Below are 26963 nucleotides of genomic sequence, written 5' to 3'. Positions count from 1 at the left end.
ATTGGCGCGACCACATAGTATAAAACAAAGTCGCTTTCTCTGTCCCTATGTCCCTTTGTACCTATGCTAAAATCTCTAAAACTACGCAACGGATTTGGATGCGGTTTTTTTTAATAGATAGAGTGATTCAAGAGGAAGGTTTTAGTATATAATTTATTGGGTTTTAGATAAAGCGGGCGAAGCCGCGGACGGTAAGCTAGTTTTATATAGGTAATATAATAATATTATATCAACAATGATCAACAATTACGAAATGAAATTTACAATTGATAATATTATGTTAAAAACGATTCCTATAATAATAACTCAAACCAGGATGCTTTTTAAAAAGGAGCCGAGTGATATTTACATAACATATAAAACCTCGTAAATAATTAATAAGTATATGAAGCACCAATATTGTTTTCAAATAATAACATGCAATATAAATAAAAAAAAAATAACTTACCTTCACACGAGAATCGAGATTTACTTTCATACGTTTCGATCACAATTTATAAAAATTACTGCTTTGGACATTGAATAATATATAATAACCAATTTATAAACACAATATTAGATATAGTTTAATAAATATTTTATACTGTTTTCATTCACAATTTTCACAAAAACAATATTCTAAAATCAAACAAACAAGCAACGGCTTACACCAGAAGACAGAAACCAGAAATTGGCATTTGGCACTTGGCACTCGGCACTCGGCAGTCGGCGCGCGGTCGGTATTCGGTTGACATTTGACGGTTCTCCTATAGACCAAAGACAACATATGATTCCAACTTAGATCATTAGGTAATGATCTAAGGATTCCAATAAGGATTCCAACTTGATTCCCTGTCTTGATTCCAATGATTCTATGATACAGATCTAAATTATTAAACTCATGATAAATCATTTATTTAAAAGTCAATAATGACCAAGGTTTATTAACAATCCCTCAGTTGTTACGAAAACATTGAAAATAGTGTATGTACTACATGAAGTACTAGGTATTTAAAATGTACCAAATCAACTATTTTAACCAATTCAATCACTTCTCGTACGGCTTAAAATATACAATTATTATAAGTTAATTACAATAAGACAATGTTAAATTAAGAATTAACATGAAGAATATAACATATTCTATAATATTATGGATGATCATATTATTATATCATCCTACTTTGAAGACACATGCAAAATAAAAATGCTAATTTTCCTAAATAACATTGTGATGTAATATTTTCTGCGCTTAATATTGTGACTGTGTATATAAATAAAAAATGTATGCGTGTACTAGAGTACACACGTAAGAAGTGAAACTTCTTTATGACCTTAAAAATGTCACGAGTATGGCGTAACGCAAAAATGTCACGCGTACGGCGTAACGCAAAAATGTCACGCGTACGGCGTAACGCAAAAATGTTACACTAAATTTTTGTCCAACCCCGATAAAGAAGTTTCACTTCAAAAATTATGTTCATTGTTTACCGTGTTGCAGGCACGGGCCACGGATACTTTGGTTAAAGGTTACCATAGACTTTAAACATATACTAGAGACTGGTTACTACTTACTATCTATATTCTATGCTGTATTACTTACTCTGTGGTTACTGTCAAATCACAAATTTCACGAGAATTTCACAAATCACCCTCAATTTGTCAATCAAAAAATACATAAAAAAAATAATTAAATTTTAAAAACTGCTTAACTAATTAATTTAAATTCATTCTCTATTTTATGTAATTTACTGATCTTCTTTATTCTTAGTTATTAAGTCTGTACGTGTTAGTTGAAACTAATAATAGATTTATGTTAAAGAAACTTTTTTTCTCGTATCGCTCAACAAGGAAAATATGTTTTAAAAATATTACTGGAATCATTCTCTAGAATGGAACCAGATTCAACAACCTATGATGCTTCAAATTCATCGAAAGATGTATCTTTTCCGTTTTGTGTGGGACAATGGTGAATATGATATTATTTATAGCCACATTAATTTTCTTTAATTATTTATATATTCATTATTTATACATTTAACTTTATGTATTACAGCAATCTCTCACTATACAAAGACTTTGTCAGTGGAGAAAAGAACACAGAGTTACAATTAATTGAGCGGTTACAAGTATTTGGATTACTTCCAAAAACCATACAGTGTCTGGAAAACAAACCAACATGTAAAGTTGTGTATAAATCTGCGAGGGTTGTGGACAGGTAAATTATTTTTGTCTCTTTTTATTTCATTGCATATATTGTATGAAATTTAAATGTCATTTGACATTTGGACCTAACAAATTATTTACTGATAATAACTTAATAGATCAAGATCCCACGATGGCCAGACATTCCTTTCTTTAGGAAAGTTGAAAGTTTCTCTGTATATGTCTCCGATACAGATAAGAACGACTAGCGATTATCAAGTCTGGGTTGTGGTTACTTTGGCAGGAAACAGGTAGTAAAGGTGTATAAAATTGTACCTAACTTTCATTATAGTTTAAAAGCTAAATTTTATATATGTTACTTGGGGACCTATAAAAAGATGTTACCTTAAGAGCCGGACAGTTTTCATGGTTCTTACATCTAGCCAGACACATTTAAAAAAATAACTAACATATCATCAAATTAACGTTACTACCTAAAAGTGTATCAAATATGAAATAACCCACTAAAAACATTAGTTAACTATAATTAATCCCTCAGTCCCTGAATCACAGACACAATAGAAAATCTATTGTGTCGCGGCCCGATCGGGCCGCTCGGTGGTCAATGGGTTAATAAAAAAATAATAGTATAATATATAAGTAACTAGATTTCCGCCCGCGGCTTCGCCCGCGTTGGCAAAGGAAAACCCGCATAGTTCCCGTTCCCGTGGGATTTCCGGGATAAAAACTATCCTATGTGTTAATCCAAGTTACCCTCTATATGTGTGCTAATTTTCATTGTAATCGGTTCAGTAGTTTTTACGTGAAAGAGTAACAAACATCCATACATCCATACATCCATACATCCATACATCCTTACAAACTTTCGCCTTTATAATATATATTAGATAAAGTTATTACTTATCTTTTACGGGGACTTATGTTGATGGAATTCCATGTATCTCGATGCCTTTTTATTGTGTCATCGAGATACGTGAAATTCCATCAACATAAGTCTTGGTTAAAGATAAGTAATAACTCTATTACTTATAAACAATACTATTAATTTTTTAATAATTATAGTTAACTAATGTTTTTAGTGGGTTATTTCATATTTGTTACACTTTTAGGTAGTTATGTGAATTTGATGATGTGTTAGTTATTTTTTAAATGTGTCTGGCTAGATGTAAGAACCGTAAAAACTGTCCGGCTCTTAAGGTAACATCTTTTTATAGGTCCCCAAGTAACATATATAAAATTTAGCTTTTAAACTATAATGAAAGTTAGGTACAATTTTATACACCTTTACTACCTGTTTCCTGCCAAAGTAACCACAACCCAGACTTGATAATCGCTAGTCTTTCTTATCTGTATCGGAGACATATACAGAGAAACTTTCAACTTTCTTAAAGAAAGGAATGTCTGGCGGTCGTGGGCTCTTGATCTATAAGTGATTTTTTTTATTTTATTTAAATAACTTAAGTATTTGTTTATCTCACATCATTCCTTGCACAACAACTTAACAAGGGGGTAATAGGATATAGAGCTAAGTCACCAATTATTGAATATCACGTAGCTTTTTCTTACATATTCTTAATCCTGTTGTTCTATTTTTACTTTCTAAAGAATAACACATTATTTAATATTATTTTTAGAGTGCAATGGATATGCGAGGGATGCAAGAAGAAGCAGCCAATCAGAATAGGGTCTTTCTTCTACAGGCTACAGTGTTCTATTGTGCAGGCTCTGCAGATGACACTCGCTTGGTGTGAAGATGCAGATGTGCATGTGGCAGCTGAGTTTTTTGGTATTATTTTTGTTTTTTTTTTTAGCGAATTCGAATGGTAAAATATGCTAACACTGAAGTTCATTTAAATAATTTATGCTCAGATATCTGTAGTAATTATAGGGATGTCTTAAACATCACTTTAAATACAAATTGTAAAGGATTCAGAGTTGATGTAGTTCATTATACAAAGCAACAATTCTTTCATTTATAGATTATACAATAGTTATTTTATAATATTTAATTCTTTAATGTATTACATGCTGGCAAAATTAGTATTGAGGTGAGTATCCAACAATATAAAAAAACATCATAATGCATTCACAGTTATTCCCTTTCTGATTTCATATTTTCCCCATATTCATCATTTCATTATAAAATACACATAATATATAGTATCAAAAGTCCTCAGTTAAAACTTAAACTGCAGGAATTGCATCGTACATTGATTAATTTCATTAATATTATCGGATATAATATCTATTGAACAGTACAGATATTATTATTTATTTTATTTATAGCCTTTATTGCCAATATTACAGGTTACATTTTTACTTAAAACTAAAATTAAATTTCTTTGTGGGTGTTGGCGTGTCCTTGTGACACAAAGGCCTCTTCCAACTTCTTCCACTCGCGACGTTCTTTCGCCTTCCATAGCCAGAGCGGCCCCGCCACTCTCCTTATCTCATCTGACCACCTTTTTCTTTGTCTTCCTCTTTTTCTTTTAGCATCTGCTCTGGGAGTCCATTCAGTAATGACCCTTGTCCATCGGTTTCCCTTTTCTCTGAGCATATGCCCTACCCACCTCCATTTAAGAATCTTTGTCTTTTTCACAACATCTTCTATTTTTGTTATATTTCTTATATCTAAAGCTCTTTTTCTATGTTTTTTTGTATAAGCTAGTATGCTCCTCTCCATAGCTCGTTGGCATGTTACCAATTTTGTGTCATGTTTTTTTGTTTTAGCCCAAGTTTGGCAACCATATGTTAGTATTGGCAAAATGCAGGTATTGAATAGTCTTCTTTTAATTGTGATATTGTATTGCGTATTTTTAAATATTTCTTTCAGCGACCAGTATCTCTTCCAAGAATGAGCAACCCGTCTCTCAATTTCATGTTCCATTTGGTCACTGAAAGCTATTATTTGGCCTAAATAAATATAAGAATTGACATATTCGATTAACTTTTCTTCTATTTTAATTGGGGTTCGCGCTCTATTTGCTATAATTTTGGTTTTTTCATAGTTAATTGATAGTCCCACTTTTTTGCTTTCTTGTGCCAGTTGGAGAAGCATGGTTTGAAGGTTTCCAGGATTATCTGATATGAGTATTATATCATCAGCAAATCTAAGATGATTCAAATTTGTTCCATTAATGTTTATGCCGAAGTTATCCCAGTCTAATTTTCTAAAGATTCCCTCTAATACTGAGGAAAAAAGTTTTGGTGAGAGTGGGTCTCCCTGTCTCACGCCTCGATTTATCGGGAATACTTCACCTTCGGTTTCCAATTTTACTCTGGCTGTGCTGTTTTTGTATATATTCTTTATGATCCTTATGTATTTTTTGTTTATTCCTTGATTCTTCAAAGCTTCCCATATAGATTGGTGTTCCAGTGAATCAAATGCCTTGTTGTAGTCTACAAATGCCATGTAGAGTCGGTAGTTGTATTCATGGCTTTTCTCAATCAACTGTTTCACCACATGAATATGATCCGCTGTAGAGTATCCTGCTCTAAACCCTGCCTGTTCCCTCGGTTGTTCTTCGTCGAGCTTTTTAGTGATACGGTTAAGCAGTATTTTAACAGTACAGATATATTACCCATTTTAGACGTGAAACCTCGCGTAGCAGTAGCAATATATGACAAATTAGATGAGCTTGCGGCAACAGAATTAGCCAGCACCAACCTGGGTGGTGAAGATGTAGTGGTGTTATCAGAGATGTACCCAGATTGCTTGAATAGACTGTCTCCCGATACCACTGAACAGGCACACGTACATCAGATATTGATGATAGCGGATACTAAGGTAGTGAATAATTATTTTTATACTTAGCATTTAGATACTAAAGTATGCTTAATAAATCTATTTTAAGGACGCGTTCGAATCCCGCCTCGTGATCGGTTTTTTCTATACATACATACATTTGTTTAATTTGTGAACTGAACAATAATTGTGCAAATAGCTGACACAAACTGTAATACAGACAAGTTGAGGGAAAAATTTTAATATTTCTTTGAAATGGGCAGTAAATAATTTGATAATAGATAACTATAATCTATTTTTATAAATATGTAACTACCACTTTTAAGGAAAAATTCAAGAATTTTTTGGAGATTCTAAAATACATACATATATCATAAAATATAGTATAGTCATATTTGTAGACAATAAAACATTGTCTAAATATACTTTCTAATTGAGATTTTATTTTTCAGCACATACCAACGCACTACAGGTTACATGTTATGAAGAATCACTTGAAGAAAATAACAAACAGTGGCAATGAAGAGGTAAGACGATTATTTAATAAGAAACATAATTTTGGCGTAATAATAATAATAAATTATTGTGTTAATGGATTTTTCGTAATTTGGGACAAAGATCAAAATTATGGTTAATTTTTTTTTCGTCATTATATCAATATGTAATAGTGTGTAAATTAAACTGGAGAAGGTAGTTAAAATGTTATATCGTATTTTTTCAAATACATATTACATGATTTTTGTTTTGAGCTTCTAAAGTTTGAGGTAAAAAAATTGAGTGTAATTTTTATTAAAAACACTCACATTTCTTGTCAAATTATCAAATTATCTTGTTTTAGTGTCTTCCAGAAGAAATAGAAAGTACATTATCCAGAGTGACAGATAATAATTCACTATTAGTGAGCGGTAATAACCTACCATTAGTTGATAATACTGTGCCAATTGCGCAGTTGATTCAGCATTGTGATGTGGAGATGCAGCATTTTTGTAAGTTTTTTTTTTATATTTTACTAACTGCCCTTCGCGGTTTCACCCGCATGGCTCCGTTCCTGTTGGTCTTAGCGTAATGATATAATATAGCCTTCCTCGATAAATAGGCTATCTAACAACGAAAGAATTTTTCAAATCGGCCCAGGCCCAGAGATTAACGCGTTCAAAAAAAAACAAACTCTTCAGCTTTATAATATTAGTATGGATTGAAACACTATAATTAAAAACAACCTTTTCAATAAAGATGTGTTTCTTTTTTTCAGTGAGCAGTCGCATATGGAGTCAAGCGATTACTCTGTGCAATGCCTCCCGTGACCTCTGTAATTCAGGTCCTTCATTACACTGTGCTATCACTGTACAAAGATACTTGGATACTTCTTTATATAGACTGCGGTATGGCGACGGTTTCTACGAACACATGTTGAAATTAATTGCCAATAGATTCACAGATAAGTATGAGATTTGTAAAGAGGAGTAAGTTGAGTGTAGAAATAAGCCCTAATGTTAATGGGGTAAGGTTGATATTACGTATTGTGTAGCAGTTATGCAGTTTGTTAAACATGTTTCATTATCTGTAAGGGAAAAATTGTACCAGGATCAATTTCACAGAGTTTTCATAACTTTGATAATTATTATCTGAAGATTCCCATTGTCTGTGATAAAGCTGCCTTGAACACAAGTTGAAAAATTTTTATGTAGGTATAAGAGAATGATATTTTTGAAGGTTGTTAGTGACTTTCAATCTGATTGTCAATATTATTGATTGCCTATGATTGATATTTAGAAATATTGTTTAAGTTTTTTAGCGTTATTTAATCCAATAAATGGATTGTATTCGCGCAATTTCATGCTTTAATATGAATGGGGTAAGGTTGATATTGCTGTAATAACATTGTTTGTTACAGTATAAGTTTTTGAAACAATAATAATACATATAATCCTCCACAAGAAAAATATTCATTTATCACAAAATTTAAATAATTTAATTTAGGTAGTATTCCGTTTACTGTTAAGGTCCTAAGTGACTAAAAATGTATATTTTATATTTTACGTCAACTTTCTTATAATGAAAAATAACAAGATCAACCGTACCTTTTTGAATCGCATAACTTTGTATTATTAATGCGCGTAGCAGTGTGTTATTCAAAGTGTTATTTATTATTAAGTCACCTAATAATTAACAATTAATAATTGTTTGTAGGTAACCCTAAAGAAAAATATAATATTGAGTAGTTTTTTAATGAGTCGGTACATATCAAACGAGACCAAGTCACTACTCAGCCAATTCTGAGAGATCGATGTTTTCTATTATTGACTTATACGAAGCCAAGGAGTAGAGTGCAGAACTTTTATTACAATTAAAATAATATCATATGGCAACATTACGAAAGAAAAAAGGGAAAAAATACAATCAAAAGAAATTCAAATAAACTGGTTTATAATTGGGACTACAGCACTTTTAGTGTAGATAGTGACATAATGGACTTAGGCTCATTTGAAATTAACTGTCACTGGACTAAATAAACTATGAAAAAAAAAAAAACAGAATGTGACTTAAGCTGTTTTGATGTAATTGAGTAATGAATTGAGGAACGGACTCAGGGTTGGTTAATATAAAAAAATAAAACACATTCCTAAAATAAAAATCCAAATTTATTTTAGAGACTAATTATTAAGGTTAGAAAAAGATACTCAAACATAATTAATTTATTACACAAAATAAAGGATATCTTCTAATAGGTAGTCAGGATTATCATTTACTGCATCATCTTCGTCCTGCATATGTAAGTTTTCAGTAGGGGACAGAACACTTATAATATTCTAAATCTGGCAAGTTTCTCCAGTGCGCCCGAAATGTTTTTCAAGTAGCTTTGCAACATCATACAATTTTTCACTTTTGGACTGTTCCTGTACCAACTCAAGTTTTTGGTGTCTGGAACATAACGATTGTATGAGTCCCTTTTTTTACATTTCTTGCAAAACAGTTTATCCTTCAAACGACATCGTCTTGCAGCTTGCTGTATGGTTTTCTTTGCCGCAGCGAAAACACTTTATTTATCTCTTCTCATTATATGGCTTAGGTCGCTATATGTTTGTTGCCGGTGCCCGGTTTGTTATTATTTGATTTTGGTGAATGTTTGCGTGGTCAGGAGTCAGGACACATTTCTCTTGTTTCAGCTGTAGACGTCTCAATTGCCATCGCAATCTTTATTAAGTCATCGACATGTAGGTGGGCTTTCTTGTTATTATCTCCCCTGATTTCTGCACTCCGGAGACCTCTTGTGAATTGCACTCGCAGATGAGTGTCCAACTCCAATGTTCTGTGTTGACAGCTTGCACATAAAGTTACATTTTCCCCCTAGTTCTTTTAAACCAGCAACATATTTTACAATACTTTCACATTCATATTGTTGTCTTAAGCAAAATTTGTGCTGTTGGGCTACTTCACCAGGTTCAAGGGCTATATGATTTTTCAATAACTTTATCACGTCATCATATGATTTGGTTTTCGGAGACTATTCGGTAGAACTTTATAGTATTGAAATGCAATTCAGAAAAATCTGTGATTTAGTGTTGACATTTGTAACCCCTTTCAGTTTAATATAATTTTCTAACCTTTGCAAATACGATGCGAAACTTTCGTTTCGTTTTCGTCGTATGCTTGTAATGTAATTCCACTCGCCGATTTATCTGTATTTTGTAATTGTTGTTATAATTGTACTTGTTGTTCTTAAAGTCCTCGAATGGTCTCCACCATTCGGGATAATACTTGACCTAATTGTTGTACCTCTTTGCGTACTACAAATATATTGTACATGAGGGAAAAAGGAGGTTGTGAAGCGGGTTACGGGATGTGGAAACCTTGGAACAAAGGAGAAGGTATATTAGGAGCACATGGGTCAATGTACGCATACACGATGTTCTCTTCACTTCACTTGGTTTTTCCCCTTGAATTTCCACTTTCTCGTCACTAAATATAACAGCAAGCATATAATATATTTTGTAGCAATATGTATTTTATTATATTTTGATGTCAAATAACTGATATAAAATGCATGTAATAAATGTAACAAGTAAGGTCAAGTGGGGGAAATGAAACATTACTTGTATTTTAACGTAACGGCATGTGCCGCAGTAATGCGACAATCAATTTCAGTAGCATTTCTTGCATAGTACTCTCCTTTAGCCAATGATTCATGGAATTATGACAAACAGCTCTTTATTCTTACCATAAGCGAGAAAACAATCAATATTTTCACCAGTTTTCTGAAATGTAGTCGTTCTTGACTTCCATTCTTTCAACAGGCTTTGATTAAATTTTTCTTCTGGGATTACATTTTTATTGTCAATAATGGCCTGCCTTTCGAAATCCAGCGGAACATATATTCGGGTCTAATGTATTCCATATTTGACCGATCATCTTCGCGAAATCTTTCTTTGGTAAAACTTTTCCTATATAAACAAAAGAAACAGCGATAGAACGTTTTTGTGATAATTATTATGAAAATCACCTCCATAATTACATAACTCGGTACATTTGAGCTGGCGTTTTAAACACTTGCCCCTGGAACTGCAAGATTTCACGGACCGTCATCCTATTAATTCAAAACTTCTTCTTCTTTCTGCCAACCCCATTCTGATGGCCTGGGAATATTTTGATTCTTTTGTAGGCACTGCCCCCGGATATACACAGCCCGTAAAACTGCCCTTATGGTGTGTTGTTTAAGGGCAGGTTCTGTATGTGGTAGGAAAATTTTCGATTCGAATTTCACTGCATATTTGCCATTTTAAAATGCTTCAAACCCTCGTGTGGCATTGGGATTCGCCTTCCATGCCTCAAACGCGGTTTATTTGCGTCTTCCGTTAAATTATAAGTTTATGTAACATCCGGTAAAAGAATGGATATTTGAGTTTAAATTTTTGAGGTTAGGTTAGGTTTAATTAGTCAAATCCCACGATTTTAGGATGGGGGGGGAGGGGAAATCGCGATTTAAGACTTCCAATATCCCTCCCCAACAAATTAAAATTTAAAAATAATTATGTAATAATAATGTATTTATTTGTATACATATTTTACAGCAGTCAGTAATTCTTTGAAGGGATCCTTATGTTTAGCAATAATTTTTTCCTCCAATTGTACTCTATGAGACAGTCGGTGAAATTTCCTTTATATTGGTCCTTGGCGAACTTTCGTTTTAAATTTCTCCACAGTTGGCTCTCAATCCTCTAGGTGTGTGTCCCATCTAGTGCCACAAATCTGTTTTCTGGGTCACTGTGATTACACTTGTGAATTGTGTGTGTTGTGAATGTCTCCATATTGAGGCAGGCAATCATAAGCTCTCCAGAGTTCGGTATGAATTTCTGTGCCCTCCTCAACATGTTTCTAAATAAGTGGAACCAGTATTTCTGAAGATCTCTCACTATTAGGACACACTTCCAGTCTCAGATCCTGACTGCCGTTTTCAATCATACCGAGGACCCAATGTCCTTCAACGCGGCGTCCTCGGTTATACTTGCGTTTTCCAAATTTACTCTCGTCTACCTGGACAATTTTCCCAGGTCCACCAATTTTTCACTCACTTTCTTGGTGCTCCAATTCATACACCACAATAGTCTCCTGACAATATGAAAACCAATCTGCTATTGTTTTTGTTGATAGCACTGTATCTCTATCTCGTCTTGCAGATTCACGCTGCCCAGCGTTGTAGTCCGCTCCCACATTAACTCGGTACATTTGAGCTGGCGTTTTAAACACTTGCCCCTGGAACTGCAAGATTTCACGGACCGTCATCCTATTAATTCAAAACTTCTTCTTCTTTCTGCCAACCCCATTCAGATGGCCTGGGAATATTTTGATTATTTTGTAGGCACTGCCCCCGGATATACACAGCCCGTAAAACTACCCTTATGGTGTGTTGTTTAAGGGCAGGTTCTGTATGTGGTAGGAAAATTTTCGATTCGATTTTCACTGCATATTTGCCATTTTAAAATGCTTCAAACCCTCGTGTGGCATTGGGATTCGCCTTCCATGCCTCAAACGCGGTTTATTTGCGTCTTCCGTTAAATTATAAGTTTATGTAACATCCGGTAAAAGAATGGATATTTGAGTTTAAATTTTTGAGGTTAGGTTAGGTTTAATTAGTAAAATCCCACGATTTTAGGATGGGGGGGGAGGGGAAATCGCGATTTAAGACTTCCAATATCCCTCCCCCTCAAATTAAAATTTAAAAATAATAATGTAAAAATAAAATATTTATTTGTATACATATTTTACAGCAGTCAGTAATTCTTTGAAGGGATCCTTATGTTTAGCAATAATTTTTTCCTCCAATTGTACTCTATGAGACAGTCGGTGAAATTTCCTTTATATTGGTCCTTGGCGAACTTTCGTTTTAAATTTCTCCACAGTTGGCTCTCAATCCTCTAGGTGTGTGTCCCATCTAGTGCCACAAATCTGTTTTCTGGGTCACTGTGATTACACTTGTGAATTGTGTGTGTTGTGAATGTCTCCATATTGAGGCAGGCAATCATAAGCTCTCCAGAGTTCGGTATGAATTTCTGTGCCCTCCTCAACATGTTTCTAAATAAGTGGAACCAGTATTTCTGAAGATCTCTCACTATTAGGACACACTTCCAGTCTCAGATCCTGACTGCCGTTTTCAATCATACCGAGGACCCAACGTCCTTCAACGCGGCGTCCTCGGTTATACTTGCGTTTTCCAAATTTACTCTCGTCTACCTGGACAATTTTCCCAGGTCCACCAATTTTTCACTCGCTTTCTTGGTGCTCCAATTCATACACCACAATAGTCTCCTGACAATATGAAAACCAATCTGCTATTGTTTTTGTTGATAGCACTGTAATCGTTTTGATTGCCATGGGAAGCAGTTACTCTTCTAGATGTTACAATTTACAATTTATGAGGTAGTTTAAGGCTTTGATTTCATGACCACGGTAGTCTAATCAGTTGATGTGACTCCTTCATGTCTGTGTCATGTCCACCATGATCCATTCTCTCAAAAACTCTTAGGTATACATCCTTAAATCGGCATTTTTATAATCCTTGGAGCATTTTAGCAAACGGATCCTCTGGACATGCCACAATTTGTTGACGAGGTGAAATGGCAATTGACTCAGCTGACAGCTTAGCTTGGGTAGTCCCAGGAGGAGGGATAAAGGTCTCCTTAATTCTTCTACCGGCAATGGGAGCTCCCCTCCTATTCTGGTTGGGGGGCCTCACACGCTGTACTACAGATCCATCAGGGAGCTGTTTGACCTGGTAATTTCCACAGCCCCTCCTTTCCGCCTGCATCTCGTGTGGTGCTGTAGGCCTAATGACAGTAGGATCTCTCCCTTTTCTCAGCAGAATCTTGCTCTTCCGAGCGCGGCCTATAATTGAGCTATCCGTGTGGTGCAAGGTAGGATATGAATTTACCTGGCTCGTAGACGGTTGGGGTTCTGGAACTCTCTCAATTTGCCCAGGATGGGATAAAGTATGTATGACATTTCTTCTTTCTTGACACCTTACCAATTGAGGATGCTAGGGGGGGTGTACAGGCCGGATGGATATTATGTTTCACAACTTTTTTCCTTGCTGCCATCGTGTCTCTAAGCGCCTTTGTTCTCGCCTCGACTTGAGTTGACCCTGGATCCACTGCCTCCCCAGATAGAAGAAACTCCACAGCCCTCTGCATGTCCTTTATGAACACAGCTATTTTCCTGTTCTCTTCCTCTAGTTCACACAATCGGGTGTGCATCTGCAGAAGCACAGCCGACTGAGTCAATCCCGTGTAAACAGGAGGACCTACCAGTTTGTCCGTCATAACGGGCTTCTTAGGGGTTTGGGGTAGATCCATTTCAGACTTCTGGCCACCAGGGAATATCTTTTGCATTGCCTTACCAACGGTAGAATTGATTAGTGATGTCATAATGCTTACTAGACTTAAGTTTTTCTTAGTATATATCAATATATAAAAGGTGCATGCATCTAGTATAAAATACTATAATAGGTTGGTGGGATTACAAGTGTAGATTATAAGATAGTGATGGGTTTGTGCTTACTTAGACAACAACATCGAACCGGGATTGTGCGAGAGAAACTCCAGGGTGATAAGACGGAGGAGCTGTGGGGACAGTAACCCAGCCAGCAATTTCATTTTTAACTTTATAATGTAGCTGTTTTAATACAATCCTATAGGATCTAATTACTAAAAAGATCAGGCATGTTAGTGCTACTAGAGATCCAACCAGAATCCACCAGGTATAGTGATGGGGTGGAGACCAAGGTGCCGATCTGAGCTGAGGTATCTTGGATTCATCAACCCATCCCTCCACGATCAATCCATTAATCTCCTCTCTTTGCAATGGGGTTGTCATGTTGATCACAATCTCATACCCTGTTTTTAAAGTTTCTTGAGATAGCTGATAGATCTGACCACCCATGTGTAGATAATCTCCATCAGTGGATGTCAATACAGTCGGGACTGGGCTTGGCTCAATGTTTTTATGGACTATTAGCTCTTTTCCCTGGGATACCATCACTTCCCCCCCGATGTCTGAGGCACTGATGAGAACCCCTCCATCAAAAGGTATCACCTCTGTTTTGGTCTTAGAGGATAACCTCCACTCACAGCTAGAGGTAGGCTTCTTACTCTCAATAATGTTTTTCAGGCAGCTGTTAAATTCAATTTTTGTGGTTTTCGGGCAAAGGGTTAGTGTTAACATCTCTTTACACACTGTGGGCGATATACTCCAACAATCCCCTCTTGTTTTACAAGCAACCACATCTGGTAGTTTCAATTTCCTGAACCCGTCTGGAATAGAGGCATGCGTAGTATGCACTCTCATCAGGGCTGCTGACCTGTCCATCAAGATGCGGGGGAAAATCATCACTCCCGATACCATAGGATAAGGGTCATAATTAACCTGATGTAACGAAAATTTGCCCAATTCATAAAGTAATGTCATATCCCGAGAGTATGCAGTGGATACCATTGCTGGATGACGCAATAGTACGGATAGCACATCTGTAGCCGGAAGCAAATCAGGTGTAATCTTTCCTGACAATGCACTGTCCACTACACGTGCAAAGTCATTCGGAGCCAGGGACAACCATGTAGAATAAACCTCTCCGAAATAATTCGAGATCACTTCATCACAAGAGGTTCTATCCATAAACTCTTTGAGGATCCTTGCTTGCCTATCTACCGCATGATGTATAGCATGCTGATTGTCCACCAGCGTGTTTATACTGCTTGTGACAATTTGATGGTTTTTCCTCATATCGGATATTTGATTGTCTAAGGATTCCACAGTATCTTGTAAAGACCAGATAGACGCCCTATTCCATGCCACAGCACCACCGAGCAGCATAGTTTCTATGAATCGTTTTTTCCGAATTGCCTGTCGTTGTGGTATCAAGGTTCCAATTTTCTCTTTTAATAGCTAGACTATCAGGTCTTGGTGGCCTTTATTTGCTGTAACATTGCACTCAACCCCTTTACCAACTAGCTCTGAAGATACTAGGTGTGGCATATGATAAATGATTGGAACATAAATGTAACCAGAGTATTCCATATAAGAACCAGTTTGTTCCATTACCAGCCCAAGCTCCGGGGATATCAATCCGGATTCCAAGACCCTTGTTGTGAATTTTGTCGAGCTAGGACTTGTAAAATTTATTGAGGCATCATCTTCTAATTCAATTAGAAAATGTGTTGATTTATCTACTGCACCCCATGGAGACGACCGCTTTGACCTTGAATGGTGCCTTGCAGTGGTCCCCTGTTTTCTCCTTCTTCCAGGTTTACTCAACTTTACTCTAGACACTTTTCCTAGTCCAGCTAGTGGTTCAAATCCAGGTATCGCGGTAGTAGTATCTATCCGACTAAGATTTTTCCCGACATCCCTAACTTGATTTGATATGTTTGTTGTTTTCTCCACTAATGTTTCAACATAAGAGGCCATTATTACCCTCTCACCTGTTATATTATCGGCTGCTCTCTCTATCCTCAACTTTGCTGTCTCGAGCTCTGAAGCCTGCTTTGTTAAAACCCCTGCTCCGCCCCCCACTAGTAGTCCAAACAAGAAGCTGCATAATCCGCATGCGATCATTGCGCCTGTTAGGAAAGCCATTTTCATGGAAAGTAATAATCTTTCTCTTCACGACTAGAGGTGAGATGTATCATTCATAAACGTTATGGTTAAGCGCATTCAGCGCTCCAAATGATCCGCTCGGCTGCATAACACCACTTACTTCTATTGGACCCTGGGGGATAGCCACCTCAGGTAAGTATAGCCTTATTTCTTTCCCGTCCTGCGTTATAACGCTAGAGATGTGAGATATGTAATCGTTAATTGACTGCGGCAATACTTGATAATCGGGTAAAATTTCCCTGGCGTCGGTTCTCAAATTAAGGACATTCTGTCCTGAACTACGAGCCATCTCTCAAGATTGAGGTGGGTAGACATAGCGTGGGTGAACATGGATAAGGGTAATCGTTCATGTAAGCGAGGATCTATGCCACGCATCTTTTCATACGTCTCATTTACTAACGGTATGAAGCCGGAGTAGTCAAAGTTTTGGCAATACACATCTTGCGCGGGAATAAGTGAGGAATGTGATGTGGTCCGATTTCATATAACGGTTCGTCTCCCATTGGGTCTTCGACAGTGTCGGGAACGACAGTTACTTCAGGTCCAGTCCTAGATGGTTTAGCTGGTTTCCTAAAAGTTGAAGACCTTACCGTAGGCTTACGGTTCTTGACACGTGACGGGTCGAAAGGAGCGGGCTCGAAAGCCCAGTCCTGTTGCATTTGGCGTTCATTAAAGTGATTATACGCACGTTGCGCGTCGCGTGTTGCTCGGCGGTTGCCGCCGGTATACAGGCTTCTGCCCCGTGGATTTCCACTTTGATTATTGTTCATCTCAATGCTGAGGAATTCTAAAATCTCTATCTCGTCTTGCAGTTTCACGCTGCCCAGCGTTGTAGTCCGCTCCCACATTAAATAAATACATAATCAGTTCTTGAGTTCGCTGGTTCCTTGTACTGACCCCTTTAGTTCCAAGGTCAAGTGTGTTTTATCAATGTTTTATCAATAAAACGCCATTCTGTTTTACCGACTAAGCGCGAAGTATCGATACACTTATTTGTTTTATAGTTATGAATGAGCGTTTCAGTTCCCCCTGAGTTTCATAATAATGTAATAATAATATATTTATTTGTATACATATTTTACAGCAGTCAGTAATTCTTTGAAGGGATCCTTATGTTTAGCAATAATTTTTTCCTCCAATTGTACTCTATGAGACAGTCGGTGAAATTTCCTTTATATTGGTCCTTGGCGAACTTTCGTTTTAAATTTCTCCACAGTTGGCTCTCAATCCTCTAGGTGTGTGTCCCATCTAGTGCCACAAATCTGTTTTCTGGGTCACTGTGATTACACTTGTGAATTGTGTGTGTTGTGAATGTCTCCATATTGAGGCAGGCAATCATAAGCTCTCCAGAGTTCGGTATGAATTTCTGTGCCCTCCTCAACATGTTTCTAAATAAGTGGAACCAGTATTTCTGAAGATCTCTCACTATTAGGACACACTTCCAGTCTCAGATCCTGACTGCCGTTTTCAATCATACCGAGGACCCAACGTCCTTCAACGCGGCGTCCTCGGTTATACTTGCGTTTTCCAAATTTACTCTCGTCTACCTGGACAATTTTCCCAGGTCCACCAATTTTTCACTCGCTTTCTTGGTGCTCCAATTCATACACCACAATAGTCTCCTGACAATATGAAAACCAATCTGCTATTGTTTTTGTTGATAGCACTGTAATCGTTTTGATTGCCATGGGAAGCAGTTACTCTTCTAGATGTTACAATTTACAATTTATGAGGTAGTTTAAGGCTTTGATTTCATGACCACGGTAGTCTAATCAGTTGATGTGACTCCTTCATGTCTGTGTCATGTCCACCATGATCCATTCTCTCAAAAACTCTTAGGTATACATCCTTAAATCGGCATTTTTATAATCCTTGGAGCATTTTAGCAAACGGATCCTCTGGACATGCCACAATTTGTTGACGAGGTGAAATGGCAATTGACTCAGCTGACAGCTTAGCTTGGGTAGTCCCAGGAGGAGGGATAAAGGTCTCCTTAATTCTTCTACCGGCAATGGGAGCTCCCCTCCTATTCTGGTTGGGGGGCCTCACACGCTGTACTACAGATCCATCAGGGAGCTGTTTGACCTGGTAATTTCCACAGCCCCTCCTTTCCGCCTGCATCTCGTGTGGTGCTGTAGGCCTAATGACAGTAGGATCTCTCCCTTTTCTCAGCAGAATCTTGCTCTTCCGAGCGCGGCCTATAATTGAGCTATCCGTGTGGTGCAAGGTAGGATATGAATTTACCTGGCTCGTAGACGGTTGGGGTTCTGGAACTCTCTCAATTTGCCCAGGATGGGATAAAGTATGTATGACATTTCTTCTTTCTTGACACCTTACCAATTGAGGATGCTAGGGGGGGTGTACAGGCCGGATGGATATTATGTTTCACAACTTTTTTCCTTGCTGCCATCGTGTCTCTAAGCGCCTTTGTTCTCGCCTCGACTTGAGTTGACCCTGGATCCACTGCCTCCCCAGATAGAAGAAACTCCACAGCCCTCTGCATGTCCTTTATGAACACAGCTATTTTCCTGTTCTCTTCCTCTAGTTCACACAATCGGGTGTGCATCTGCAGAAGCACAGCCGACTGAGTCAATCCCGTGTAAACAGGAGGACCTACCAGTTTGTCCGTCATAACGGGCTTCTTAGGGGTTTGGGGTAGATCCATTTCAGACTTCTGGCCACCAGGGAATATCTTTTGCATTGCCTTACCAACGGTAGAATTGATTAGTGATGTCATAATGCTTACTAGACTTAAGTTTTTCTTAGTATATATCAATATATAAAAGGTGCATGCATCTAGTATAAAATACTATAATAGGTTGGTGGGATTACAAGTGTAGATTATAAGATAGTGATGGGTTTGTGCTTACTTAGACAACAACATCGAACCGGGATTGTGCGAGAGAAACTCCAGGGTGATAAGACGGAGGAGCTGTGGGGACAGTAACCCAGCCAGCAATTTCATTTTTAACTTTATAATGTAGCTGTTTTAATACAATCCTATAGGATCTAATTACTAAAAAGATCAGGCATGTTAGTGCTACTAGAGATCCAACCAGAATCCACCAGGTATAGTGATGGGGTGGAGACCAAGGTGCCGATCTGAGCTGAGGTATCTTGGATTCATCAACCCATCCCTCCACGATCAATCCATTAATCTCCTCTCTTTGCAATGGGGTTGTCATGTTGATCACAATCTCATACCCTGTTTTTAAAGTTTCTTGAGATAGCTGATAGATCTGACCACCCATGTGTAGATAATCTCCATCAGTGGATGTCAATACAGTCGGGACTGGGCTTGGCTCAATGTTTTTATGGACTATTAGCTCTTTTCCCTGGGATACCATCACTTCCCCCCCGATGTCTGAGGCACTGATGAGAACCCCTCCATCAAAAGGTATCACCTCTGTTTTGGTCTTAGAGGATAACCTCCACTCACAGCTAGAGGTAGGCTTCTTACTCTCAATAATGTTTTTCAGGCAGCTGTTAAATTCAATTTTTGTGGTTTTCGGGCAAAGGGTTAGTGTTAACATCTCTTTACACACTGTGGGCGATATACTCCAACAATCCCCTCTTGTTTTACAAGCAACCACATCTGGTAGTTTCAATTTCCTGAACCCGTCTGGAATAGAGGCATGCGTAGTATGCACTCTCATCAGGGCTGCTGACCTGTCCATCAAGATGCGGGGGAAAATCATCACTCCCGATACCATAGGATAAGGGTCATAATAAACCTGATGTAACGAAAATTTGCCCAATTCATAAAGTAATGTCATATCCCGAGAGTATGCAGTGGATACCATTGCTGGATGACGCAATAGTACGGATAGCACATCTGTAGCCGGAAGCAAATCAGGTGTAATCTTTCCTGACAATGCACTGTCCACTACACGTGCAAAGTCATTCGGAGCCAGGGACAACCATCACTACATAGTATAAAACAAAGTCGCTTTCCCTGTCCCTATGTCCCTATGTCCCTATGTCCCTTTGTACGCTTAAATCTTTGAAACTACGCAACGGATTTTGATGCGGTTTTTTTTAATAGATAGAGTGATTCAAGAGGAAGGTTTATATGTATAATAACATCCATTAAATAGTGGAGAAGTACTGTTATTTTTGAGGTTTCTAATGTGATGTCGTAAAAAATTACATTGTTTCCGCTTATATTGCAAACGCAGGCTGAACCCTACGAGTTTTATCAAAATAATGTACTAAGTATTATACATATTGAAAAGGTCTACAGAAAAGTCCGCGATGGTATATGTCTATCTCTTATGGATAACCCACAATAAAATTTTTTTGTCATTTACTTTTTACGACAAATAAAAGCTGATTTTCGAAGCGATTTTCACCAATACAGCATTAATCCTTAACCAATTAAATACCTTGAATACATTGTTCATTTAATATAGATCTATATGGCACTTTACACCGTATGATTTAAGTGAATATTTTCGAAGATATTACAGATTTAAAAATTGCGGGACGTAGCGTTTGCGGCGGTACCGGCCGGCCGGGCCGCTATGTTTTTAAATACAACGTTCACAGTTTTTCTGTAGTGTATTTAGTATCAGCATTGCACGGTGCACCCGTGCGAAGCCGGGGCGGGTCGCTAGTGTAGAATAAACCTCTCGGAAATAATTCGAGATCACTTCATCACAAGAGGTTCTATCCATAAACTCTTTGAGGATCCTTGCTTGCCTATCTACCGCATGATGTATAGCATGCTGATGATTGTTGTGCTGATGCTTGTGACAATTTGATGGTTTTTCCTCATATCGGATATTTGATTGTCTAAGGATTCCACAGTATCTTGTAAAGACCAGATAGACGCCCTATTTCATGCCACAGCACCACCGAGCAGCATAGTTTCTATGAATCGTTTTTTCCGAATTGCCTGCCGTTGTGGTATCAAGGTTCCAATTTTCTCTTTTAATAGCTGGACTATCAGGTCTTGGTGGCCTTTATTTGCTGTAACATTGCACTCAACCCCTTTACCAACTAGCTCTGAAGATACTAGGTGTGGCATATGATAAATGATTGGAACATAAATGTAACCAGAGTATTCCATATAAGAACCAGTTTGTTCCATTACCAGCCCAAGCTCCGGGGATATCAATCCGGATTCCAAGACCCTTGTTGTGAATTTTGTCGAGCTAGGACTTGTAAAATTTATTGAGGCATCATCTTCTAATTCAATTAGAAAATGTGTTGATTTATCGACTGCACCCCATGGAGACGACCGCTTTGACCTTGAATTGTGCCTTGCAGTGGTCCCCTGTTTTCTCCTTCTTCCAGGTTTACTCAACTTTACTCTAGACACTTTTCCTAGTCCAGCTAGTGGTTCAAATCCAGGTATCGCGGTAGTAGTATCTATCCGACTAAGATTTTTCCCGACATCCCTAACTTGATTTGATATGTTTGTTGTTTTCTCCACTAATGTTTCCACATAAGAGGCCATTATTACCCTCTCACCTGTTATATTATCGGCTGCTCTCTCTATCCTCAACTTTGCTGTCTCGAGCTCTGAAGCCTGCTTTGTTAAAACCCCTGCTCCGCCCCCCACTAGTAGTCCAAACAAGAAGCTGCATAATCCGCATGCGATCATTGCGCCTGTTAGGAAAGCCATTTTCATGGAAAGTAATAATCTTTCTCTTCACGACTAGAGGTGAGATGTATCATTCATAAACGTTATGGTTAAGCGCATTCAGCGCTCCAAATGATCCGCTCGGCTGCATAACACCACTTACTTCTATTGGACCCTGGGGGATAGCCACCTCAGGTAAGTATAGCCTTATTTCTTTCCCGTCCTGCGTTATAACGCTAGAGATGTGAGATATGTAATCGTTAATTGACTGCGGCAATACTTGATAATCGGGTAAAATTTCCCTGGCGTCGGTTCTCAAATTAAGGACATTCTGTCCTGAACTACGAGCCATCTCTCAAGATTGAGGTGGGTAGACATAGCGTGGGTGAACATGGATAAGGGTAATCGTTCATGTAAGCGAGGATCTATGCCACGCATCTTTTCATACGTCTCATTTACTAACGGTATGAAGCCGGAGTAGTCAAAGTTTTGGCAATACACATCTTGCGCGGGAATAAGTGAGGAATGTGATGTGGTCCGATTTCATATAACGGTTCGTCTCGCATTGGGTCTTCGACAGTGTCGGGAACGACAGTTACTTCAGGTCCAGTCCTAGATGGTTTAGCTGGTTTCCTAAAAGTTGAAGACCTTACCGTAGGCTTACGGTTCTTGACACGTGACGGGTCGAAAGGAGCGGGCTCGAAAGCCCAGTCCTGTTGCATTTGGCGTTCATTAAAGTGATTATACGCACGTTGCGCGTCGCGTGTTGCTCGGCGGTTGCCGCCGGTATACAGGCTTCTGCCCCGTGGATTTCCACTTTGATTATTGTTCATCTCAATGCTGAGGAATTCTAAAATCTATCTCTATCTCTATCTCGTCTTGCAGTTTCACGCTGCCCAGCGTTGTAGTCCGCTCCCACATTAAATAAATACATGATCAGTTCTTGAGTTCGCTGGTTCCTTGTACTGACCCTTTTAGTTCCTAGGTCAAGTGTGTTTTATCAATGTTTTATCAATAAAACCACATCGCCATTCTGTTTTACCGACTAAGCGCGAAGTATCGATACACTTATTTGTTTTATAGTTATGAATGAGCGTTTCAGTTCCCCCTGAGTTTCACGTACCCCACCTGACCTTAATCCCTTGTGAATTATACAACCACTTGGCAACTATTCTAACTAGTTTAGTGTTCTTGTTTATCCACTTCTTTCCAACCTAATCTATTTGATTAAGACAATGAAATGGTATTAGCAGGAAGATATTTCATTAGCGCCTTTGTATGCCATGTCTTCTGTCCATATGTAAGAAAAAACGTTATCTTTGCCGAGGCTTGAGTGAGGAATACCTGGTTAACTGGTACTCATAAACTTTCGTCTTTTTAATTCTCAATTTACGGTGATTTTAATCATCTTTAAATTATAAAAGAAGTCAGTTAATATTTTACATTATTAAAAACAAAAGAAACGGTGATAGAACGGATTTGTGATAATTTATGAAAATCACCAACATAATTACATAATTCGGTACATTTGATTTCACGGACCGACATCCTATTAATTCAAAACTTCTTCTTCTTTCAGATGGCCTGGGGATATTTTGATTTTTTTGTAGGCACTGCCCCCGGATATACATATTTTACAGCAGTCAGTAATTCCTCGAAGGGATCCTTATGTTTAGCAATAATTTTTTCCTCCAATTGTACTCTATGAGACAGACGGTGAAATTTCCTTTATATTGGTCCTTGGCGAACATTCGTTTTAAATTTCTCCACAGTTGGCTCTCAATCCTCTAGGTGTGTCCCATCAAGTGATACAAATCTGTTTTCTGGGTCACTGTGATTACACTTGTGAATTGTGTGTGTTGTGAATGTATCCATATTGAGGAAGGCAATCATAAGCTCTCTAGAATTCGGTATGAATTTCTGTGCCCTCCTCAACATGTTTCTGTATAAGTGGAACCAGTATTTCTGAAGATCTCTCACTATTAGGACACACTTCCAGTCTCAGATCCTGACTACCGTTTTCAATCATACCGAGGACCCAATGTCCTTCAACGCGGCGTCCTTATTTATTTATTTATTTGAGTAACACCACATCATACATAATACGAAACATTACAAGAATATTCATTGAACATAGTATCTAAGATGTATGACAATAACGGCGTACATAACTTTATCTGTAACATTATATGTATATACATATATTTTTTTTAATGAATATTACAATTAGATAGTGAAAGTAGTTTCTTCACGAAAACTACATCACAAAATTTGACGATACATATATGCTAAAATTAAGTTATGTTGTGGGAAAAAAAACTAGAGGTAGGACTATATTATCAACTAGGTAATTATTTTATTTCTGTGAGTACGCAAGAATTTAAAAACACACCTTTTAAATATAGATAGCTGGCTACCGAATATATCAAGACCCGAAATACCACCGTTGAGTTTATTGTATTCCTTAAGAATACGTACGAGAGGAGCCTGTGCACCCAGATTAGTTCTTACAAAAGGAATGTGAAAGATTTTGTTGATTCGTGTCTATGGTAATGTATGTGGTACATGAATGTTTACATGTTTCAAAATATCTCCGCACTGAACATGACCATTTATTACTTTGTACAGCGTCCTCGGTTATACTTGCGTTTTCCAAATTTACTCTCGTCTACCTGGACAATTTTCCCAGGTCCACCAATTTTTCACTCACTTTCTTGGTGCTCCAATTCATACACCACAATAGTCTCCTGACAATATGAAAACCAATCTGCTATTGTTTTTGTTGATAACACTGTATCTCTATCTCGTCTTGCAGTTTCACGCTGCCCAGCGTTGTAGTAGTAGTTTATAAAGAAGATTTCTTTTGCAAGTATTTTAAGACACAGCTGCCTATTTCATTTGTTCCACGGTTACCTTGCGCTTCGTCCCAGAAAAACATTCAGTATTATCTCTTGCAAGCTCAGAGATAGTAAAGTACAAGCGATCTATCTTTGACTTATAGAAGAAAGTTGATACTTCTCCATTTGGTATCGTCATTACCGCTTGTAGGTTGTAGCATGCGACGATAAAGTTTCTTGAAACCTTCAATTTATCGTTATCTTTTTCTTCACGACTTTTCTCCTTCTCTGCTAGATGTCGTTCGTAGTCTTCCTTCAGAACTACTTTTTGAGGACCTTCGGCCAGCTGGTATATTGTGCATTGTTCGCATCGGTGCTTCTTGGGCACAAAGAAGCTAATGTTAAAGTCGTTATTGAAAACTTTTCGGTAGGTATGTAGCTCTACGTAATACTACGGCCACACTACCGTGATATGCCAATAATTATTGCCACAACTTTAACAACACCTAGGTGTAACCACGACTTATGGCCATAATTCTACAATGCCAATCAATATGACAAATGGCGGTAGGCAATAGCTCCGGCGGCGGTATTCTTTCGCACATCAAAGAAGATTACAAAACGTTCGATCATAAATAATTGTGAATTCCACCTGGTGGATACGTCTCCATTTAAATGCTTCAATTTTCCTTGGGAACTTTTTGTTGTATTTGCAACTGTCGCAGCTCTTCAGCGCCGACGCCGCTTTGGTGAAACCAAGTCACGATTTTTCGAGCTTTTTCTAAAAATACTTTCACTTCAGTACAGTTCACTGAATTTTCAACTACTAAATTCAGTGTATGTGCTACACATCGAATATGTTTTGCCCGACCAAAACTAATTTCAATAGCCTTAACTATGTTACTGCCATTATCAGTAGTGACACTTACAATTTTGTCATTAGGCAAATCCCAATCTCCACATACTTTGAGAATCATCTCCGATACGTAGTCTCCGGTATGGTTCTCATGCAGCGGTTCACATGCGATGCTCATAGATTTCATTTCATAGTTTTCTACGAAGTGCACTGTCACACCTAAAAAACTTCTTAACTGCATGTCTTTCCCTTCATCTATTGTGAGACAGACATTCTTAATTTTTGTTTGATGATGGCTTTCTTTTCTTCATACTTAGTGTCGATGAGATCTGTGATTGTTTTTCGACATGGAACCGTGTACAAAGGAACCACAGTCTTCATTAAGTTTTTGAATCCTGTTCCTTCTACCATACTGTAAGGAAGACTGTCCCGACAAATCATTTCTGCGATGGTTTGAGTTATTTGTTTATTTTTATCGCCATTTGGAGCGTATGCTGAAACTCTCGAAAAAGCAGCTCCAATACTCGATTCAGCTCGTTTTGGCGTTGAAAATAAAGCTTCACCTTCTGTTGAGAAAGTTATTGATGAAATTTGCTGCACTCGTGAATTGTTATTTTCCAAGTTGCTAGTATCCTGAATAGCAACTTCACGTGAATTCTGTAGTAATAAAAATAAAAATTAAATTAAATATTTTTTTTTTTCATTATTGCATAAAAATTACTGTCTATATCAATGTTTAAAAAATGAGTGATAGCTAAAAAATATTTTTATAATATGCATTCTCGATTTCAGAATCAAATAAAGAATATTATAATAACAAATGCGTTGTTAATCTTTAAAAAGACAAGCTATTGTAGAGTAAGAAAAAGAAAATAAAATTTTAATTTAATAGGTTAAATGTTTGCAACTAGAACATAATATTAATTTAACTCATTATCTGAATTTTATAATTTGCTGTCGTAAGGGCTTTAATAACGAATAAATAATAATTTTACATTGAATGATTAGTGTTACCTTGTCAGCTTGTAAAACAGCGGAATGTTTCCTTTCCATATGCTGTTTCAAGTTTGTAGTGTTACTACAGGTTTTTAGTGTTTTTGGACAATATCTACATTGGGCAGTAGCATTATCTTTATTTATCACAAAATAATTTCGCCAGCAACTATAAGTTTTACTAGTGGAAGACATTTTTTGATTTTTATGGTTAACGACCATTAACGACAATTATTTTGACAATTGACACTTCAAAACTTCAAAGATAAAAATCACAGATAAAAATAAAAACAAAAAATATCACAACTAATTACTTATATTAGTATATACAGATGGCGCTGATTTTTTTATCGACTTGTTCAGTAAACTTACTTACCTACCCATTTTTTCATAATACTGAAGTTAGCTGTCAGGTGTAAATTTTAAATTTTTTTATCACAAATCAATTACAGTAAAAAATGCTTCTAAAAATTTTAATTTGTAATGTTTATTAATTTTCACATGTGAAATTTTTGAATTAATTTTTTTTTATAATAATTTAATTGCCATTAAATTTCATGAATATTTTTAGTCTGTCAACTTTAGTGTCATATTTTGTCATCCATCACACAGATAGCACTATTTACAAAAATCGATTTAAAATGTGTAATTCTT

The 26963-nt window shown here is 37.2% G+C and overlaps 2 protein-coding genes and 4 pseudogenes across 2 annotated transcripts in view; 1 reads left to right on the top strand and 5 right to left on the bottom strand.

The window, feature by feature from the left end:
- The window catches only part of corn (microtubule-binding protein cornetto), a 59446-nt gene extending 58724 nt beyond the window's left edge, over nucleotides 1–722 (bottom strand). Inside the window, exon 1 of the mRNA XM_089699439.1 lies at nucleotides 449–722. The gene's annotated coding sequence lies outside the window, so the exon portion shown is untranslated. The remainder of the gene's footprint in view (nucleotides 1–448) is intronic.
- Nucleotides 723–1633: 911 nt separating this feature from the next.
- On the top strand, nucleotides 1634–9098 carry LOC149486097 (uncharacterized). Its single transcript, XM_089699415.1, has 7 exons — nucleotides 1634–1948; nucleotides 2036–2197; nucleotides 3780–3931; nucleotides 5736–5932; nucleotides 6343–6417; nucleotides 6729–6876; nucleotides 7143–9098. The coding sequence occupies exons 1-7, from the start codon at nucleotides 1872–1874 to the stop codon at nucleotides 7355–7357; spliced, it is 1026 nt and encodes a 341-aa protein (XP_089555541.1). The 5' UTR covers nucleotides 1634–1871; the 3' UTR covers nucleotides 7358–9098.
- Nucleotides 8701–9697, bottom strand: LOC149486096 (uncharacterized; annotated as a pseudogene).
- A 1239-nt stretch (nucleotides 9698–10936) lies between these two features.
- On the bottom strand, nucleotides 10937–11671 carry LOC149486095 (uncharacterized; annotated as a pseudogene).
- Nucleotides 11672–12114: 443 nt separating this feature from the next.
- Nucleotides 12115–12957, bottom strand: LOC149486094 (uncharacterized; annotated as a pseudogene).
- Nucleotides 12958–17097: 4140 nt separating this feature from the next.
- Nucleotides 17098–17921, bottom strand: LOC149486093 (uncharacterized; annotated as a pseudogene).
- Between the last annotated feature and the right edge of the window lie 9042 nt (nucleotides 17922–26963).

This window comes from Colias philodice, chromosome 9 (assembly GCF_061535455.1).
Source record: "Colias philodice isolate Cphi_HAF_F1 chromosome 9, ilColPhil1 Martin Lab GWU primary, whole genome shotgun sequence".
NCBI lineage: Eukaryota > Metazoa > Arthropoda > Insecta > Lepidoptera > Pieridae > Colias > Colias philodice.
Note: the sequence above shows the minus strand (reverse complement) of the source record. Positions and strands in the feature narration are given on the sequence as shown.

Coding starts and splice junctions, on each gene's coding strand:
- LOC149486097 (XM_089699415.1), top strand. CDS start 1,872: ATGGAACCAGATTCAACAACCTATGATGCTTCAAATTCATCGAAAGAT. Junction 2,198..3,779: donor TCTGCGAGGGTTGTGGACAG/GTAAATTATTTT, acceptor TATTATTTTTAG/AGTGCAATGGATATGCGAGG. Junction 5,933..6,342: donor TGATGATAGCGGATACTAAG/GTAGTGAATAAT, acceptor TTTATTTTTCAG/CACATACCAACGCACTACAG.